We start from the raw sequence: 22,116 nt of genomic DNA, 5'->3' as shown, positions 1-22,116 counted from the left end.
CATGCATTATTTTTGAATTAGAGAACAAGGAATCTATGCTTTACCTGTAGAGGGCAGCATATCGATTTTTTAACGGTTATCGTCATTGACCGGCGACCGCACTGCGATGCACCGTTAGCTAACCCTGTACGTCGCCCTCTATTGATTACATAATTATGCTGTTATCATCTTAACCTCCGTTAAAAATCGATATGCTGCCCTCTATTATGTACAGCATTGATCCCTTGTTCTCTAATTCAAATGTAATGCATGCATAAAATAAATTTACCAAAAGCCGAATCCGGATTCGGCCGTCTGCCGAATTCATAACGATATACATGATCAAGATCATGTATATGACCCACTGACCCATTATTCATTAGCAACCAAGTTCCACGGGAAAAGCAGTGGACCAGTTCATCTGTGATTAAGCCATCAGCCAAGATGGCAAAAGTTCAGTTCCGTGAGTAATATTTCTTGGATTTGGCTAACAAAATTAACCAGTTTATGAAGCCATATGAATATCAAGCACCACATGTGGCAAATAACACTACACAATAATTATGAGACTGACTTTGCATCCACATTCTCTCAAATATTCCAGTTGAAATACATGCACCCCCTATGAAAGAGGGAAGACATGACCTTAACCTCCCACACAGGGTACATGTAAATTTCAAATGGAAGTCACCCATTCAGGTAACATTTGAAATTCACACTCCCTGTGTGGTAGATTAAGGTCTTGTCTTCCATGATAAGAGGTGTATGGATTTCAACTGGTATATCCCATTTCCTCAGTGAAAAGCAAAGAATGAATTGAAGTGGTAGAAATAAGGAGGATTTTGCTCTAAATCACACCCATATTAAATATGGTTGTTTACACTTAGGAATGCTTATAATATCCATTCTTACAATTTCTTTTCATGATTTTATTAATTGAAACAGTACATTAGTAATTAGAAAGTCAACAAAACAAGGGGTTTTTAAATTCCAGCAGCAATATCAAACTGGTATTTTCCTTTCAGGCTTTTTGTTTGTGCAATTTCTTGAAAATTGTAGCATTTGGCAAGGTCCTTCAGCCGTGTGTAAGAAGAACTAGGTCACATTATACTACAAAGTTTCATTTGCAAATGAGGTGGTCAATGTGGTTCAATTAGCCAATCAGGACCCGCTTCCATTGAAGGACCTTGCCAAAAACTATAACCCATGAGGCTAAATAATACCAAAAGTTCCTTTCCCTTGACGTTATTCACACTTTGCACAGTCCCTCATAAGTGCATCTAGATTCCCCCTAGATATCCCATCATGCACCACCATTCAAGGTGTGGGGAGATTGACAGTAAATTGAGGTACCCTGGAATATTGCATGATGGTATATAGGGAGGTCTAAATAACTTTGGACAATGACAGAAAGCAAAACGCATTTAAATGACACTTTCAAATAGTTACATATTGAGGGTTCAGAACCAGAAAGCCGAAACTCACTATGACGAGCTCTCACAAAATGAGCATAAAGTTGGGTCCTTGCTTTGGTCTTCAAAAATCAATATTTCCTCCACAATGTCTTGTTTTCTACTGAATTTTGTCATGATTAATGGACTGATCGCCTATAGTGTCCTGGTGACTTTATGCTCACTTTGTGGGAGCAAGTGATTGTAAGTTGAGGCTTTCTGGCTCTAAACCCTCGATATGTGTATTCTCAACGCAAAGACTAAAATACCATACTTCCAATGTCCTGGCTAGTACATGTAGCAGATTTTTTTTACATCTTACTTAACTTTGGTAGATCATTCAAAGTCTGGCCAAGGATCACGGTGGGGTGCACAAACAGCCAGGTGTTGCCCTGACTGGAACTGACCGCGAGGTCTTCCACTGCCTTTGCCTCATAATTCAAATGCAGTAATGGAGAGAGACGGTAAGTGAATAAGTATTTTGCCCCCGACTGAAATCGAACCGGGGACCTCCTGCACCAGATTCAAAGACCATAACCACTGGGCCACGTCCCTGTCTCATTGAGCTCTGCTCATCTTTTGAATAAAACTACACCTGTTCTAAAGACCCTAAAAACCAGTCTTCAGCAGTTTATGAGTTCAAATTATGTTCCTTTTGGCTCTTATTTAAAAATATAGATATCACTTTTGAACTGCTTTAAATTTGTCAAAGCATTATCTTGCCTATTCCAGGAGCAAACTGCCTGTCCAAAATGATGGCATGGCCTTGCTCATGATGGAATGAAATCCAACTGGAATTTGATTTTGAACAGCCACATGTTGAACATGGTATTAAAGCTGCAAGTACCATAATTAAAATTGGTGACCAAGCGGGCCTTGGGTCCACACCATAAGGACTTTGCGCTACGTGCTCATGTTATGCACGGATCAATTAATTCTCACAAAATCTGGTAGGAGAATCTTGATTCTCCTCAACTGCAACGAATTTGATGCCCTGGCGCATCTAAAGTGGCAAAAAATACACCAGTGAGTTGCAAATTCGACAGAGCAGTTATTACATAAAATTATGAAATATACATGTAATTTACAAGTGAAACTAAAATACCCTATGCCAGTACTTTGTGTCATCTCATTTTCATGATTAAATATATTACAAAAAATACAAACATAGCAAATAACATTAGATAGCAGATATATCTGTGGGAACCGGAACGTGCCATTCTTTGTACTCGGCTCATGGTGGATGCTAGAAGACCGCCGGATGCATCAAAGTCATCATCCTAGGAAACAAAAACAAGATCATAAGAAGTTATAATAGATTCCAATAACGATCCAGGCGGCGGGTGACATGATAGAGAGAGGCGGCAAAACTGCTCAGCCATATGGTACTTTCGATACAATCGGAACACGGAAGTAAATCGTGTCTGTATTTCGCAACTGCTGTGAACACTGGTAAGCGCCTTTCAATTTACACACTGAGTGATCGGAGCCTATCCAATACGGCGAATTTCGGTGACTTTTACTCAGTTATAATCAAATTAACTGTATTTAATTCATTTGAAGGTTAGTTTTGTGGGGTTCATTATCGCACCCCAACAGTTTTAGCTTGCATTAATATGATTTATAAACATAGGCCTACTTGCATGTTTGTGATATTTTAAGCGTTTTTAAATTTCAAAATAATCCCATTCAATTACACGGCTGACAAAGGAAATTTACTGAATTTAGAGAATGCATTGCGCTCACCACCTGAACGGTCTTACAGGCTGTGCAATAATTGTGTGTCCCCGGGGGAGGGTTCACAAATGGTTAGCCAAAATTTGTTTGCCCCCTGCTGTCTACAACATGCTAAAAGATCTTTGGCCTTCTTTAAAGAAAATGACCAAACATGCACAATTTCCCACTCAATGAACTTGCGTCACATGGTTAGACAATTTAAGGTTAAAAAAATGAGTTATCCAAAATAGGGCATGTAAAAAAAAGGGGATGCAAATAGTTGTGAATAAATGATGTATGGTAATTATGTCAGGCGGATTTATCCGCCTGATATACTGTGAAGCTCTCAAATCTTCTTTCTTTCTTTCTTTCTTCTTTAGTAGAACCAAAAATTGCTACTAGTGCCAGACGCTTGCACCAATTTTGACCAAACTTGGCCACAAGAAGCACTGACCCAAGCTTAATATAACTTCTACACAGATAGGGGTCAAAGGTCACATAAGGGTTATTAGGGGTCATTTTGTGAAAATCTTTAAAATGCTACTGCTCCTTTAAATGACATGCTATGACCACCAAACATGGTCAGCAAGAACCGCTGGCCCAAGCTTCAAATAAGTTGTACCCCAGATTGGGGTCAAAGTTCATGTAAGGCTTGATAGGGGTCATTTTGTGAAAATGTTTGTGTGAAATGTAATGAAGCAGCTCTCATTAGAGGCAGCAATTTGGCAGATAACTTAGGCAGCTGGGAGACAGCTTGTCTGCTGTTTTGATAACGAGAGATAAGGAGAGTAAATATTTTGAAAGTCTCAACATAGACCAAACTGAACATGTCAGAGATTGTCTAGTGTAAGGGCAGTGGTGTGGTTTTGGGAAGATAGCTGACAGTGGATCTCACATAAGATTTTCTTTCTTTTTTTTTTTTTTTTTTTGGGGGGCTATTTGCTATATGGACCAAGTAATAGGCACGGGAACTGTGTTAGGAATGCACTTTTGCGGGGTTATAGGGCCTATGGGAAAGTGCGGGAGGGCAGCGTGGGTAGGGGAGGAGGGGGGTCAGGTCAAATTCAAAGTTGATCCGATGGGGCTGTAACTCCGAGAAAATGATCACTGACAATTGAGGAATATGAAATTGCAAAGGTCATCCGAGGTCAAAGGTCAGGTCAAATTTAAAGTTGCTCCAATTGGCCTGTAACTCGGGGAAAACAATCCCTGACACTTAAGGAGTATAAATCCATAAAGGTCATCTGAGGTCAAAGGTCAGGTTAAATTTTAAGTTGCTCCGATTGGGCTGCAACTCAGGAAAAATGATCCTCGACACTTCAGGAGTATAAAACCGCAAAGGTCATCCGAGGTCAAAGGTCAGGTCAAATATTAAGTTGCTCCGATGGAGCTGCAACTCAGGACAAATGATCCCCGACATTTCAGGAGTATAAAACCGCAAAGGTCATCCAAGGTTAAAGGTCAGGTCAAATTTGAAGTTACTCCGATCAGCCTGTAACTCCGGGAACACAATCCCTAATACCTCAGGAGTATAAAACCGCAGAGGTCATCCGAGGTCAAAAGTCAGGTCAAATTTAAAGTTGCTCCAATCGAGCTGTAACTTGCAGGAAATGATCCTTGACACTTGGGGAGTATAGCATGAGTTTACCCGAGGTCTAAGGTCAAACGATGCTAATCAGAATCAATCACCGCCTGACATTCGTGGCTCGTGAGCCACAGTAGCTCTAGTTGAAGTTGTATTTCTTTATTTCAATTTCTCTACAACATAATTTAAAAACATTATTACAAACACAGGGATGTAAGTAACCCTGAAGAAAAAATATGGAAAATTGGGGGGGAGCGTCCCCAAAATGTGCTGAAAATAAAAAGAAATTACAAAAAAACACGAATTCTGTAAAAATACAGAAAACTTACATCCCTGCAAACAATCAAGGAAAGAAATTACAGAAGGGTAACCTGCTAGTGAACTAATCATAAGGTAGAGTCCGAAGTTTTCCGTTTTATGGAAAACAGAAAAAAATTACGGAATCGGGAGGTACAACACAGAAAATGACATTTTTGCATGTGACAAAATTTGTTTAAATATTTAAGGGATCTAGAATGAGCGTTTATTGCGTTTCGACAGTATTTTTGTGGGACATGAGAGCACCTCAGACCTATCGAATTGCATTCTGAATATGAAGCATGTCTTTCTGATATCAAATAATTTTCATTTTTTGAAAATCACAATATAATACAAATTTTATGACAAATTATAAAAATTTGATATTTTTCAAATTTTTGATAAATAACAGTCCTCAAGTAAATTATATAAATCTAATGATATATTCTTAAAGTGTATGTGGCTGGGAGGAAAAGCGACGGTCAATTGAAAATTTTGACATTTCATATTGAAGATATGGATTTTTTCCCCAAAAGACCTAATTTTTTTTGGTGTTTTGGGAAAAAATCCATATCTTCAATAATGAAGGTCAAAATTTTCAATTGATCGTCGGCTTTTCATCCCACCTACATACTCTTTAAGTATAAATCATCAGATTTAGTAAGTTTACTTCGAGTACTGTTAAATATCAAAAATATCAATTTTTAATGATTTGCCATAATATAAAATGTGTATTAAATTGCGAATTTCAAAAAATCAAAATTATTTGATATTAGAAAGACATTCTCCGTATTCAGAATGCAATTCGATATGTCTGATGTGCTCTAATGTCCCAAAATAAATACTGTCCAAACGTTCATACCCCAGCCCTTAAAAGAGAAATAAATGTTAAAAACAATCATGAGTTGTGTGTGTCAATATTTATGGTAAAAATACTGTTTAATATTAATAATACCGAATAAAGCAGTCGGCCTATTATCATGAGAATATTCCAATCAGAGCATATATTAATCGAGAACACTTTCTTGTGACATCAATATCATTGTTTATGCATTTAAAGCTTTATTCACAGCTTTAAACACGGATTTACAAATTTTACAACAAGGATTACAACACGGAAAATGGATTTTAGAAAACGGTAAACTTCGGACTCTATCTTAAAGGAAGTCTCCGGCAATCACAACATTATACCTTATATGTTAGAAAAATAATTATCAAGCACGAATCACATAGTTTTAAGTAAAACAAACTCATAGTGACCATAAAAACGAATAAAAACATCCGACTCTCAACACACGATATTCAAAATTCCCGGGCACCGAAATTGCCGAGTGCAATGACGTCCCAATAATACAATGAAGGCTGACGACAATTGAGCACAAACAATTATTACGTCATTGCACTTAAACTATTTCAGTGCGGGAATTTTGAATATCGCGTGTTGAGAGCCGACTGTTTTTATTAGTTTTTATGGTCAATATGAGTTTATTTAAAATAAAACCATGATTCGTGCTTGATAATTATTTTTTTAACATATAAGGTATAATGTTATGATTGCCGGAGACCCCCTTTAAGAGCTCAGTACAGCTCGCCCAAAAGTTGGGCAAAATTATTAGGCATAAAATTTAGTCTAAGTATCTTACCATGCGATTTAATTCTTTGTTCTGTGTCCTAACTTCCTCACCTATGTCTATAGTGAGCTGCAAAAAAGAAGGAAAAATATGAAGTTCTTGGCAAGTTAAAATGCAGGGACAATTTTTTTAGGCTTGCAATATTTGTGATCTACCTTGACCGCTTTTAACTTGGCACTGAAAATTGCACCTGGTAAGGAAGAATTTCAACCCAACTTGAAAATTGAGATGCAATGAGGTGAAATCAAGAGGAAAACCAGCTGGACATTGAGTTTTAAATCTTTAAGGGGGTAATACACCCCTGGCCAATTTTGTGCCTATTTTTGCATTTTTCTCAAAAATTATAGCACATTGGGGACAAGTAAGATATGTATATTATACAATGTAGGGGCAAGGACTACAACTATTGCACTGGAAATTTTATTTCAGCACAGACAACAGTTGTGGAGTTACAGTCAAAAATGAGGGAAAACCAATATTTGATCAATAAATCAATAACTACTTGCCTTGAGTTGCTGAATTTTCAGTGCAGTAGTCATAGTCTTTGCCCCTAAAATATACGTATCTTACCTGTCACCAATGCGCTATAATTTGTGAGAAAAATGCAAAAATAGGCACAAAATTGGCCAGGGGTGTAGTACCCCCATAAATGGGTGTGGCATTTGTTTACAGTTCTTATTTCTGTGATAGTGGATAACAATATGGCAAATTTTGAATTTCAGAGCTCAGTAGTACATATCATTTTTGGAATTATAATCTAATACTGGAACTAACCCCGGGTAATATTTTGCTGCAACTTTGCAATGAATAGCCTGGAACCTCCAGACTTCATATAATATAAAACCACCTTTTGACCATGATTTTAATTTAGTCCTACATGTACTTACAGATTTGAGAGCTTGGACTTTGCTACTCAATCCCGCTGCCAAATGTTCATTTTCTTCTTCTAAGGCATTATATGTTCCACCACCGCTGTGGCCATCTTGTACTATAAGGGGAATAACAATGAAACAGTGTTACTGTTAGTGTTACAAATGTAGTACATAAACATCTCAAAAAAAAGTAACTAACCCCCCCTTAAATAATGACCATTATTCAAAAACGGTGATTTTATTACAAATCTGTAAAATGCGTTGAAAGCAGAATTTATTTCTGCACATTTTGACACCTCATTTGTAGCAATTGACTAAATATTGACGTCACAGTGTACATTTAAATCAATATAGCCCAAGATTTAAAAGTTGCAGTAAATTATATTGATTTTGCATTCAGTGTAATGGAAGGAAATCTGTGTAATGATATCTTGAGTGTTTTTGTATTGTAAAAATTTGTATGTAAGTGCAACTTTCAAATCTGGACCCCATTATATTTAATTGATCGGTGTTTTATTGTTTTCTGGGCTATCGTATCAAATGAGGTGTCAAAATGCACAGAAATAAATTCATTTTACAGATTTGTAATACAATAGCCCCTTTTTGAATAATGGCCATTATTTAAGGGGGGTAGTTACTTTTTTTGAGATGTTTACATATACAAACATGTGCATTCTGGGGTACGTGTCTATTCTTCCATTATTCACCCCAAAAGGGGAGGGAATAATGTTATTTGCATGATTTGGGAAAGAAACCAAAAGGATGTCATTTAAAAGCTAGCAGTTGGTGGCCTTACAAAATGCAAACATTACTCAAGAAGTCTAGGCAGAATGCTCACTGTCACATTTGAGGCTAGAGTCCATTGCATTCCAAATCTAGCAGAAATTGATGTGTAAAGCAATGGAAGTTATATGGAGTAAACATAACTGATCAAAAATGTTGCACTTCAACTATCATATTTTAGACTTGTATTTCAAAACAGGCGCCAATGATAGGCCTACAGTTGACTCACCAAAAAAGCTTTCATCCAAATTGAAACATAAACAAAATAAATAAAGCCAGCGTTACAAAAAATGTCAATACTGATCTACTGAAAAAACAATAAACATGTAGCAGAGGTTACTCGAGAACTCTAGCTTCAAATTTGCACACAATGGTATGAATTCGATGCTAGAGTATCGTTTTTCGGTCGGACAGCGACATTGACTTTTTTGCACCGGATGTTATTTATTGTGTTAATGTTGAAATTTGGATGAAAGTAATTTCGTTGCGTCAACTGTTAGCATCTTTTTAGTAAAATTTGCCAATTTTGATCAGTCTAAAATTTTGTTGAAGTGCAATTTTAGCAACATTTTTATGTGATTGCCCGTCGCTATCGACGGTGAGAAAATTTGTGGCTAGACTTCTCGAGCAAAGCAGAGGACATATCGCTCATTCTACAAAATCCGGTGCCAATAGCCTTTTTTCCATTCTTTGGTCCACAAACACTTTGTCGAGCATTTAGGGCATCAAATATGTTGTTTTTCTGGTAGAACTCAACGAGATCTACACGGACATATATAGTTGTCCATACTTTAAATGCTTTTTTCAGCCTGATTAACCCTTGCAAAGGCTCAAAAATCGCTAAAAATGCGTTTCCACTGCTCAAGTGTCACATCTGACCCTGAATATTTTCTTTGAATAAATGCGATTTCTTTACATATTTGTTGTTTTTTAATTAGATAACGACCATCATATTGTTTATCAACATTATATTTTAGTGATTAAAACGTCTTTGTGTAATTCTAAAATAAATTGCACTTTCCACCAAAATGCCGTGAGCTACGTTACCCCTTTTAAACACATTGGAAAGAAGTAAAACAGAGGTATCAATGTAATTTGCGTTTTGTGAAAGGAAACACTCAATAGGATTTTAAAAATCACAGTAAAAATCGTGATGCTGTAGCATTTTTGGCATAGAAATGTTGTAAACATTGAAATGTCGACCGACCATGTTAAGATTGGTGAGCTACGTTACCAGGATTCTATAGTATGCACTTGTATTACATGTACTTCCTAATAATATGTGAAAGCTACCAGTGGTCGAACCCCATTTATATTAGAATTAACCGACATAATGTTGTAACATTCGCAAATCACATTAAAAACATTAAAAACCCGTGAACTACGTTACTGTGAGCTACGTTACACACTCATTTACGCATCTTCAAAACTTCTATGAAATGGTGAAATCGGTTTTACATTTCACTCAAGTGATCTTTAGTTTGCTTTTTATGACCTTGGATTGAGTAAAACCAGCCCATTTTGTAGTCGGTAACGTAGCTCACATTACATTGAGTTTTAGTGTTAAAAAACATCATGACTTCCTGAAAGAAAAATATGCAAGTGGTGTTGGCAATTTTTTACATCTGAAAGTAGTGATACATTTACATTGTACTCTTAAAAAACACAAAAAGCAGGTCTTTTTGAACAACTTTTATTTTTTCTATTTTTATAGTGGATTGCAGGGTTCGATTTAGCTCCCCATTTTGGACAACCTGCTACACAAATTTCGTTGCAGTAGACAGCCTGACTGTCAACATGACACTCCGTCAAAAGAGATGTACCGTATTCCACAAGTTAATGAAAAATGCGGCTGGAAATTTGATTAATTATGGGTTTATTACTCAGAAAATCAAAAATGCAAACGAGAAACACCTAGAAACACCAGTACCAGAGTGAACAAGATTCCTGATAGGAATTGAAATATTTCTGAGTGAGTAGTATCATTTTATTGGATCTGAACAAGAACCTTTATCAATCTTATGTAAAAATGACTTAGGCAATTAGCGTAGCAGGCTGAAGATTTACAATTTTACATGATGTAGCCTCACAAAACAATGTATGACAAACAAAAAGGTTAGGTTCAGTCGGCATGCTCAGACTTGCTGTACTTATCGCCAACTTTTCACCATAAGAGGTTTCTGAGATACATGACTGATACGATTCTTATTTTTTGACTCATCTAAATATTACTTTCATCCAAATTTCAACATTAGGCCCTTTATAATTGATTCTTAGTTTCCTGTTTCCTGCCCTCTACCAAAATAGAGAATTGCAAAATATTTCATTATTTTATTTATATTTTGGATTTTCTCTTTTTAAATAACTTTTAATGACTCCCATTTGTTAATTAATTGACTTCAGTCTTTATCATAAGGCCAATTCCACCGTTACGGATGTTACAGATACATGCAACTTGCAACTTTTAAGTGAATAGCACATATGTTTGCTGTTAGGATAACACTTTATTTCTTAATATGCTACTAGTACACACTCTAATGTTCAATATAATAAAGCAGTTTTGTTTTGGCTTTCTTAGTTAATTAGCTACAGAAATTAGAAACGAGGCGTTACGGACGTTACTGCGAAAGTGCCTGCCTTTTTTGACAGATGGTACATACATGTATCCTTAAATCTCCATACAGTTCTGTGTTTTATTTTTTCTGTTAACAATATTGAGCAAGCCCTGACTCCATTCTATGTAAACATGAAAAGCAAGTTTGAAATTAATACTCCTGTATCGTCCTACACTGCTGATTTAGCGTTACGGACGTTACATTTGATCTAAAATGTAACGTGCGTAACGTTTTTCAAACTGAAAAAAACTGTCAAGGTGCTTCCTCAGATTTTTTCTGTACTATCCTGAAGTAGGTCTGACATCAATCTATGGAGGCATGATTAGCAAGTTTGAAATAAATGCTCCTGTTTTGAGCAATAATGTTCCAAAATTTTGTTACGGACGTTACAAAAGGCACTTTTGGCATGGAATTGGCCATAAACATAATGACATCTACGGACCTGAAGTCTTGCAGCGGTACATCTAGGGATGCACTGTACGTTTAAGAGTGTGTTGCTAATCTTCGAGTATCGAGTTTCGAGTTCGAGTATCGAGTTTCGAGTTGCAATTTTCGAGTGTCGAGTTGCAATTTTCGAGTGTCGAGTTGCAATTGTCGAGTATCGAGTTGAAATTTACGAGTATCGAGTTGAAATTTTCGAGTATCGAGTTGAAATTTTCGAGTATCGAGTTGCAATTTTCGAGTGTCGAGTTGCAATTGTCGAGTAGCGATTGTCGAGTGTCGAGTTGAAATCTTCGATGTCGAGTTGCAATTTTCGAGTGTCGAGTTGAAATCTGCGAGTTGCAATTTTCGAGTATCGAGTTGAAATCTTCGAGTATCGAGTTGCAATTTTCGAGTATCGAGTTGAAATCTTCGAGTATCGAGTTCAATTTTCGAGTATCGAGTTGCAATTTTAATTTTCAATCTGCTTTTGAAGTAGGCTATAGGATGTCCCTCTCCGACATGAAGAGAAAGCACAAATGTTTAACCCTTCTCTATCCAATTTGTTATTACGTTCTCCCACGGAATTCGTAAAAGCCCGGTAAAAGCACACTAGTTGTTCATAAAAAGGGGTAGGCCTACTAGTGGATAGGTATTAACCTCGGGGTATATTTACTATATATGAAAGGCAAAATACTTCAGATCAATTTAGATTAACCTTTGGCCTAAATAATATGTGTTTACCACTTTGATTAAGGGCGCATAATGCGACAAATGCATCATTTGCAACAGAAAAGTTTAACTTTCGAACTTCGTTCATTTGAGCGCATTTCGAGTAACAAACTCGAAAACTTGCAAAATGGCGTGCTTGAGTAACAAACTTCGAAAACCTGCAAAATGATCAAGATTCAAGTGAAATCCATATTTACTATATATGAAAGGCAAAATACTTCAGATCAATCTAGATCAACCTTTGGCCTAATAAAATGTGTTTACCACTTTGATTAAAGAATTGCATATGTGCGACAAATGCATCATTGCAACAGAAAAGTTTAACTTTCGAACTTCGTTCATTTGAGCGCATTTCGAGTAACAAACTCGAAAACTTGCAAAATGAGCGTGCCGAGTAACAAACTTCGAAAACCTGCAAAATGATCAATATTAAAGTGAAACCAATGTATACTATTTTTAGTATATGAAAGGCAAAATACTTCAGATCAATCTAGATCAACCTTTGGCCTAATAAAATGTGTTTACCACTTTGATTAAGGGTTTTCGCATAATAACGCATTTTGCAAATGCATCATTTGTTACTCAAATGCGCAACAGAAAAGTTTAACTTAAACTTTTCTGTTCATTTGATGCGCATTTGAGTAACAAACTTCGAAAACTTGCAAAATGGCGTAGTTACATAACAAACTCAAAACCTGCAAAATGATCAATATTGAGTGAAATCCATATTTACTATATATGAAAGGCAAAATACTTCAGATCAATCTAGATCAACCTTTGGCCTAATAAAATGTGTTTTACCACTTTGATTAAAGAATTGCAATGCGACAAATGCATCATTGCAACAGAAAAGTTTAACTTTCGAACTTGCGTTCATTGGCGCATTTCGAGTAACAAACTCGAAAACCTGCAAAAAGAAACGTAGTTAGAGTTAGAAACTTCAAAACCTACAAAATGATCAATATTATCATTTTGAGTGAAATCCATATTTAATATATATGAAAGGCAAAATACTTCAGATCAATCTAGATTAACCTTTGGCCTAATAATATGTAAACCACTTTGATTAAGGGCCAAAGCGTAATCTAGATTGATCAAATGCATCATTGCAACAGAAAAGTTTAACTTTCGAACTTGTTCATTTGTAGCGCATTTAGAGTAACAAACTCGAAAACCTGCAAAAAGAGTAGTTCGAGTTAGAAACTCGAAAACCTACAAAATGATCAATATTCGAGTGAAATCCATCAATATTCGAGTGAAATCCATATTTACTATATGAAAGGCAAAATACTTCAGATCAATCTAGATTAACCTTTGGCAATAATATGTGGTTACCACTTTTATTAAGGCCAAAGGTTGATCTAGATTGATCAAATTTTGCATCATTTAGCAACAGAAAATTTAACTTTCGAACTTTGTTCATTTTGCGCATTTCGAGTATCAAACTCGAAACTTGCAAAATTTGCAAGCAAACTTCGAGTTTGTTAAAAGCTCGAATGCGACCTAAATGAACGTTTCAGTTCGAAAGTTTTCGAAACTTTTCTGTTGCAAATGATGGTTTTGTTGAACGAAGTTCGAGTTATGCGTTGCAAATGATGCTTTGTTAATCAAAGTGGTAAACACATTTTATTAGGCCAAAGGTTGATCTAGATTGATCTGAAGTATTTTGCCTTTCATATATGGTCATTTTCACGGTAAAGGGTGTAACTTTTGATTTTTAGGGTCAAAATTTCAAACCACTTAAATATGTTTCTGTTTACTGAAATCATGCATAGAAGCAACTTAATTTCAAGTAAAATAATGTTTCAAGGCTTAAACCTTTTGATTTCTAATAAAAAATTTGACATTTGCATAACATTTTGGTTAAAATCTAAGAAAAAATGTATTTTACATAACCTCAGAAAATTTTGACATGAAAGCTGGAATACATGTGAAATTCCATTCCAAAGTAAGTCAACAGATATAAGTTAAATTTTATACCATGTTTTGCTATGTTTGTAATTGCAGTTTTGAAAATTTTTAACATCAAGTGTCATTTACAATGGAAATTTCCAAACCTTAAACATATTTTTTTAAGTTTTAATTGGGTTCCTAAAATAATTTGAATGTCTAACTTCATGTACAAATACTACTTGATGAAAGGAACCTCCCAGCCAAGTTTCACAGAAATTGGAGTTATTTTTAGAATTGGCAATTCAAGCGATTTGTGTTTGGAGGCTTCAGTTAACAACACAGGTGATCATAAAAGTAAAATATTTAGCTAACTACTACAAGTTGACATAAAAAATAGGTAAAAATATCACAATTACCAATTTTCATGCTTTGCTTCTAAGTATTGAATTTCAGTTGTGACAAAAATTAAATTATCACAGCAAGTCATTTTTTTGTTTCGGAAGCTTCATGTTAACAATTGTTAAACATTGCAGAAGTAGTTTTTTGAAAACAACAGTGTTGGGATCATCTAAGCTGTTATTTTCTTGTGTGTATTGAATCAATGATTCTATCGGCAGATATTGTAGATTTATCACACATTAATTTTTTCACCCATTTGTTAAGTATGGTGTTTTTTGCATGTGAAGCCTCCGAAACAGGCTTTTTAAGGTATCAGTATATTTTTCAAACATTAACCATAATGTCAATTTTTTTTTAATTTATGACATTCTGCACATATCAAGTAATAATTACAATGCAGATATCAGTATGAAACACACCAATTTAGATATGCATAGATGATAATTAAGTTTACTGTTGTTTCGGAGGATTAATTTGTTTCGATGTCTTCAATTGTTAACAGAAAATTTGTATTGAGTAACATTTTCAAACGGTGATATATATCTCCACGATTTAAAAACATGTGACTTGAGGATCTAGTTTGCTACATTTTAATAAATAGATTGGATGAGCTCTTTTATTTATATTTGCACAAGCTTGCTGAACAGTTTGTTTCGGAGGCTTCAAAAAAAGTTAACGGAAAAACGGCTATTTGAAGTCAAGATTTTATAAAAATTTTAAAAGCTTGCAAATCGGCTAATTTTTGTTACCCATTTCAAGTTAAGATAACAACTGTTATGAATCAAGAGAAGTGAAGAAATAACCAAGAATTATGAACCAAAGCTACACCCACAAAGTTTGTTAACAATTGTTAACGGAAAATGAAGCCTCGAAGCGATAAATATCGAAGTCCGGTTCTCAAAAATACAGGGCCGTTCACAATTAAATCTAATGTGGCAGTGTTTACTGAACATATGACTGTACTTTCAGGATAAGAAAAATTATCCATGAACTAACTGAAGAAAACACAGGGTTTTACAAAAATGTTACTGTTTTTTATAGTTTTTCAAAATGGCAATATTAAGTACATTTAAGCCTGCTAAAACTGAACGCAGTAACTCCCAAAGCTGATTATGCTACCCAAGGTAGCTGCTAACTAGATGACTTATGTGGCCAAAAATTATGGAATTCTGTGGCTTTATTAGAACACTACGGATTAAAATGTTAAAAATCCAAAGTTACACCCTTTACCGTGAAAATGACCATATAGTAAATATGGATTTCACTCGAATATTGATCATTTTGCAGGTTTTCGAGTTTGTTACTCGAAGTACGCTCATTTTGCAAGTTTTCGAGTTTGTTACTCGAAATGCGCTCAAATGAACGAAGTTCGAGTTAAACTTTTCTGTTGCAAATGATGCATTTGTCGCACATGCGACCCTTAATCAAAGTGGTAAACACATTTTATTAGGCCAAAGGTTGATCTAGATTGATCTGAAGTATTTTGCCTTTCATATATAGTAAATATGGATTTCACTTTCGAATATTGATCATTTTGCAGGTTTTCGAGTTTGTTACTCGAAATGCGCTCATTTTGCAAGTTTTCGAGTTTGTTACTCGAAATGCGCTCAAATGAACGAAGTTCGAGTTAAACTTTTCTGTTGCAAATGATGCATTTGTCGCACATGCGACCCTTAATCAAAGTGGTAAACACATTTTATTAGGCCAAAGGTTGATCTAGATTGATCTGAAGTATTTTGCCTTTCATATATAGTAAATATGGATTTCACTCGAATATTGATCATTTTGCAGGTTTTCGAGTTTGTTACTCAAACGCTCATTTTGCAAGTTTTGAGTTTGTTACTCGAAATGCGCTCAAATGAACGCAAGTTCGAGTTAAACTTTTCTGTTGCAAATGATGCATTTATCGCATATATGCGGCCCTTAATCAAAGTGGTAAACACATATTATTTAGGCCAAAGGTTAATCTAAATTGATCTGAAGTATTTTGCCTTTCATATATAGTAAATATACCCCGAGGTTAATACCTATCCACTAGTAGGCCTACCCCTTTTTATTAACATCTAGTGTGCTTTTACCGGGGCTTTTACGAATTCCGTGGAGAACGTAATAACAAATTGGATAGAGAAGGGTTACACATTTGTGCTTTCTCTTCATGTCGGAGAGGGGACATCCTATAGCCTACTTCAAAAGCAGATTGAAAATTAAAATTGCAACTCGATACTCGAAAATTGAACTCGATACTCGAAGATTTCAACTCGATACTCGAAAATTGCAACTCGATACTCGAAGATTTCAACTCGATACTCGAAAATTGCAACTCGATACTCGAAGATTTCAACTCGATACTCGAAAATTGCAACTCGATACTCGAAGATTTCAACTCGATACTCGACAATCGCAACTCGATACTCGACAATTGCAACTCGATACTCGAAAATTGCAACTCGATACTCGAAGATTTCAACTCGATACTCGACAATCGCAACTCGATACTCGACAATTGCAACTCGATACTCGAAAATTGCAACTCGATACTCGAAAATTGCAACTTCGAAACTTCGATACTCGAACTCGAAACTTCGATACTCGAAGATTAGCAACACACGTTTAAGAAATCCAAATTTCAAGCATCAAGAAATATACCTTGCATTTGTCAGTTTTACCTCAGAGATGTTGTAGAGTAGACCCTCTCTACACAGGGCAGAAACATCACAAGGAGAATGCTGCTCAATATGATAAATCCAAATCATGAAAATAAAGCAATTTTGCAGAGCAATATTTTGACCACTTTTGCACTAAGTAAATTACTCCATGAAGATTGCAGGTTTTGCCAACTTGGGGAATGTTGAACGGTGTTGAACCCACCCAAAAGATGAGATCAATGTAGATCTCAACTTTTACTGTCTATGGGATCATGGAAGTAAGAGACATGGAAGCTGGTCGATCCAACACCTATTGAATTATTTACGTAACATTCTATAGAGGGTCCGTATCAAGCTATTGTGATAACAATGTAGTCAGCGTGTCTTTGATGTGGATCATACTTGCCGCCTTTATTGCCAGTTCGGTTTTTTACAGGTTTTTTATTATGAGCAAAAATCGTGTTTTTTCTTGATTATGTTTCAAGTATGTTGTTTATTTTCGGAAAAAAGTGACAGGGATGTTAGATTTGTAATCCATAATTACAGAAATCCAATCAAAATATCGAGTTCAACCCTATACTTACAGATTTTCTTAAATTTCATAATATTGGAAATCATGCATTTACTTCTAAACCGCTAATTAGCCGTAAAATTTGATATGCGCACTTGGCACATGCGTTACATTATAAAATTAATCCCGCATCTATTTGTGTGCCCGGGGCTGCCCGAAATTGCTGTTGAGCAGAATGCTCGAGGGTCGGGTATTATTTTTACATTCTGCGTAAAATAAATTGTATTTCATTTAATTTTCTGTTTTAAAACTACTATCTGAGAGTCTAGCATATGGCCATGCGTTTTGAGTTGGGGGATTTTTGCCGGACATTGCATATTTTTGGGAAATCGCACCATTTTTCGTTTAGAATTAATTATTTCAGTACATGTACATGCTACTATAGGCAAAGTATACATATCCTGAAAGGAAATTTCATGAGGAATCCAAAAATGCAGTTATTTCTGATGTAGGGGTAGTATTAAGAAATATATATGAAGTTAAAAAGTGAAAAATTAAAAAAAAATTACCAAAGATCAAGTGGTCCTATTTTCAACATGCCTTACCCTACATGTACATCAAAACAGACTTCATTTTGCATTCCTCACATCAAACGCTTTCAGAAAACATATAGTTTTACTATGCTACCTGTTACGGTGTTCAGATTGCGCAAGGGTTAAAACGTGGCATTCAAAAACAGAGCAGAATTTGATGAAATTAATAAAACATGTTCTATCTAGAAAAATTAACTTTTCTAAGTACAAGAATGCCATGTACATAAATTCAACATTACAACAGGTTATTCACCTGCTATATTTTGAAATATTTTCTTGTCCATAATATGAAATTTGAAGTTACATACATGTATGTACTAAGTTGCACGTGGCCACGTGATATCACAGTCATCAACAGGATTCAAAATAATAAGTTTGGTTGCTTTGTAGTTAATTGCAGATCTATGTTTGCAACTCATCAATCCCAACATACAAAACAGTTTCTTTTGGAATGACTGCCTCCTGGGAAGTGTCTTGTACAAAATTACTTAATGATAGAAAGGTACTGGTACCGGTACAAAGAATCGCAAAAACTTAGATTAAGTCAGTGCTAATTAATACATAATCAAATGATGAACAAAGTTGACTTTAAATACATGTAGTCCTTTGAAATTGTGTGAATACCAAGGGAGTTAGGGGGTTGAGCCCCACAATGAGTGGGTTAGCTAACTCAACCCCCAGAAGAAAATTTCATGCTCCCCCCCAAAAAAAAAAAAAAAAAAACCCCACCAACTCCCTCCCCAAAGAAAATTTCACCCCCCCCCCAAATAGTGTAAAATTGAAAATTGTCCTAGCTGGTAAACACAAATTTTCACCTTAATTTTGGGCTTAAATGTAGAGTACAAAAGTGTACATTTTTTTGCACAATTATCACAGTAACACATGGTCAAAATGATGGCCACCAGGATTTTTTTTGTCTTTGCCCCTCGAAAAACTCAAAATAGCTGGACCCCCCCCCCCCATTGAATTTTTTTACCAAGACCATGGACATGTGTAGAGGTTATGTTTGTATCTTAAATATTTAAATTTGACAATGTATATATCAAATCAGAAATGCAATCTTGATAAGTTTTCGCAAAATTCACCGGAAAAGACCATATCCTGAGCCGGCATTTCTCAGGCAGGCATATCGTAAGCCGACTCCACCCTGGCTAATTAATGTAATTAAAACCCTAAAACTCAGATGATAACACATTCAGAATACCTACAAGTATTCTGGCTTGTCATAATTAGACCATTTTACCCATTTTGGGCAAAAAAACAAATCAGAAACAACATGTAAATAAGCTGGAGCAAACATTAACACAAAAGTGCATATTATGGGCCAGCATATTATGGGCCGACTCCACCCTGGCATTTTTTTTAGTTAAGCTGCTATAACTTTTGAAGTATATGTACTATATTAAAAGTTAAGGTACCAATTTGAAGCACTCACTAAGAGCTTTAATTTGGTATATAATTTACCTATGTAGGTATCTACAGTAATTAAATAATTCAACATTTATGCAAAAAATTCTGCGCAAATGTCCGGGCTCCAGCCTATGAGACCCCCAACTCATAACGCATGGCCATATACAAACATTTAATCGGTAGGTTTTTACATAATTACATACCTTTAATAAAATTGTATAAATTAAACTGATAGCATTCTGATCATTACGTAGGGATTTTATAAAATATGTTTGTGTTCATAAAACTATAGTCATGCACTGCGATAATATAACACAGCCCATTGTCAGGACTTAGTACACGACTTCGTACTGCTATTGATTTTTAAGCGGGAACTTTGATTTTAGACATGGTACACGTTGACCATGCGTTGACTCAATTGTTCCCCTTCCATATGGTCGCATGTCACAAGGTGGTCCATTTTGCGTTACAGGCCAAAAACTTACCAAAAAATGATTTTTGGATATTTTGGAGGTTTTGACCCCTTTTATTAATCAACATGACTTTTGAAGAAAAAATATGTTCCGTTTTTGCAAAAACGGACAGTTTCCGCCCAATTAATATACACGATTCAATGTAAATTTGAAACTTTAAATGCATTTTCTCGTTTTCGACTATTATCAGAACAATTTACATTGCACATCATTGGAATAGAGTTTTTGGAATATTTTGTATCAGAATATGTTCCAAACATGATTGTGAACATCTTGGAGTCAATAAATGACTCTTTCAATAAAAGGCGTCTTGTATACAGGGTGCATAAGAAGTACGTAAAATTAATAAATTGTTTTTTTGAATTTTTAAGGACAACTTGTTAACACTTCAACCTACACAATTTTGAATGCAAGTATTGAATTGGTCAGCAAATTTCACCCCAGAAAATGTATACTTTTAGCATAGTAGGGTGACTAATAAGCGTGCTATGGCATAAATGCTGTTTCTTCAAATTCGATATTAGAAAACAATAGAATACGGTACATAAGGAATTACAAGTGCATTCCATGCAAATCTAGACTAGTAAGTTGTAACCATAGAGTCTATGGTTACAGTTACTGGAACTAGGAAAACGTTAGGAACACGTTCAAATATGCAAAATTTCCTGCTCGCTGCGCTCGCGTTATATGATAAGATATTGTAAGGGGGCACATCAAAAGGGGGAGGGGGGGGCAAAGGTTTTTGGCACGTCAAAGGGGGGGCAAAGATTTTTTTAGCACGGCCGGGTGGGGCCAAACGATTTTTGGCAGACCATTTTGAGTATTCACCACCCCGGGGTACACATAATTATTGTACCACCCCTTATGCTATGGCCTGCCTATGTCTATGATTAATTAGACTGCTGCCCTCAGACTCGTCAATCGTCTGGATTGACGACTGAGAAAACTACGTGGAAAAAAAGTGACGGATTTTGCAACAGGATTCCTGTGGCATAGAGCATGCGCAGTTGTGTCCAAATTGACCTTTTGACCGAGTTTGTTGTTTTTAGAAGTTCAGAGCGCGACGTCAGCGGCGCGGTACAGCGACGCGGTACACGGGCGCTGCTAGTCAGTCGCGCTACGGCGCACAACCAAAGTCGCATTGAATAGTTTTCAGAAGTCCGTCATGATATGGCCTGTAAGATAATCAGTCGTCACTACGAAGCATGACAGTACATGCGAAGTGTAGACGGCTGATTGGAATCCGGGGGTACTCAGTACAAATGACCATACGGGGCGTGCCGCAAAACATGGGTAGCATTTTCAGCCTTCTGGTATATCAATGACCCCTTTTTCAAAGCCTATTTTGGTATATGAATGGGTCCTTTTTTCAAAATTTTCTCAATTTTTTCGAAAAACAGCCAAATTTTTCCATAATCTAGCCAAAATTTTCAAAATTTTCCCAATTTTTGGGAAAATTTGCAAAAACTAAGACAATTTTGGGTAAATTCGGCCGAAAATTTTGACTTTTGGTATATCAATGGGTCCAAATTTCTTGAAAAATTGGTATATTTATGGGTCTACTTCCAAAATCTCAGCGGCACGTCCCTACCAAACCCAAACTTGAGTACCCCTCCCGGGATTGGAATAGTCTAGATGATGACATTGCAGTGACAAGAAAGCTGTTGAATTCGTAAGACTGGGAGGGGGAGTGAATACTCACATCCAGCTGCTCTCCTCATTGTGCTAAATCAAAGATGATGTCGTGGAATCGTTAACGTAACAATGTAAACAATACTTCTTTGCATTTATTTACTGAATCAATGACTTCGTGTTGCCAAAAATAGCTGATTATTTCAGCTCCACTTCGGGAAACACCAAAGCAGCCGGGTGTTGTTGTTTTTGGACACGTTTCGTATGACGTCATCGTGGGGAAACCCAGGCTCGTACATTGAAAGTTTTCAAAATGCTGTCTTGAATGAACAATTGTGGACAAATTTGAAGAAAAATTTTAACAAAATATTTTTAAATAAATACAATTTTTTTAAAATATTCATAGTACTATAAAAAATGTAAAAAATTAAAAACATTATCATGACAAATACAATTGTCTGAAATTGCACATGCGCAGT

At 35.8% G+C, this 22,116-nt stretch overlaps 1 protein-coding gene across 1 annotated transcript; it reads right to left on the bottom strand.

Annotated features, from left to right (window-relative positions):
- Window positions 1–100: 100 nt before the first annotated feature.
- Window positions 101–21,905, bottom strand: LOC140137426 (BET1 homolog). Its single transcript, XM_072159076.1, has 4 exons — window positions 21,708–21,905; window positions 7,547–7,647; window positions 6,672–6,728; window positions 101–2,710 (listed from the first exon to the last, which is right to left on the bottom strand). Exons 1-4 carry the CDS (start codon window positions 21,724–21,726, stop codon window positions 2,555–2,557), a joined length of 333 nt encoding a protein of 110 aa, XP_072015177.1. The 5' UTR covers window positions 21,727–21,905; the 3' UTR covers window positions 101–2,554.
- Window positions 21,906–22,116: the final 211 nt, after the last annotated feature.

This window comes from Amphiura filiformis, chromosome 17, assembly GCF_039555335.1.
Source record: "Amphiura filiformis chromosome 17, Afil_fr2py, whole genome shotgun sequence".
In the NCBI taxonomy this organism is placed as follows: domain Eukaryota; kingdom Metazoa; phylum Echinodermata; class Ophiuroidea; order Amphilepidida; family Amphiuridae; genus Amphiura; species Amphiura filiformis.
The sequence above is the reverse complement of the archived record's forward strand: the minus strand, read 5'-3'. Positions and strand labels throughout refer to the sequence as shown.

What these genes read in the sequence shown, in the direction of transcription:
- LOC140137426 (XM_072159076.1), bottom strand. An exon ending in AAGTCCAAGCTCTCAAATCT is followed by an intron (nt 6,729 to 7,546) that starts GTAAGTACATGT and finishes TCTTTTTTGCAG; the next exon opens with CTCACTATAGACATAGGTGA. An exon ending in ACAAAGAATTAAATCGCATG is followed by an intron (nt 2,711 to 6,671) that starts GTAAGATACTTA and finishes TTTGTTTCCTAG; the next exon opens with GATGATGACTTTGATGCATC.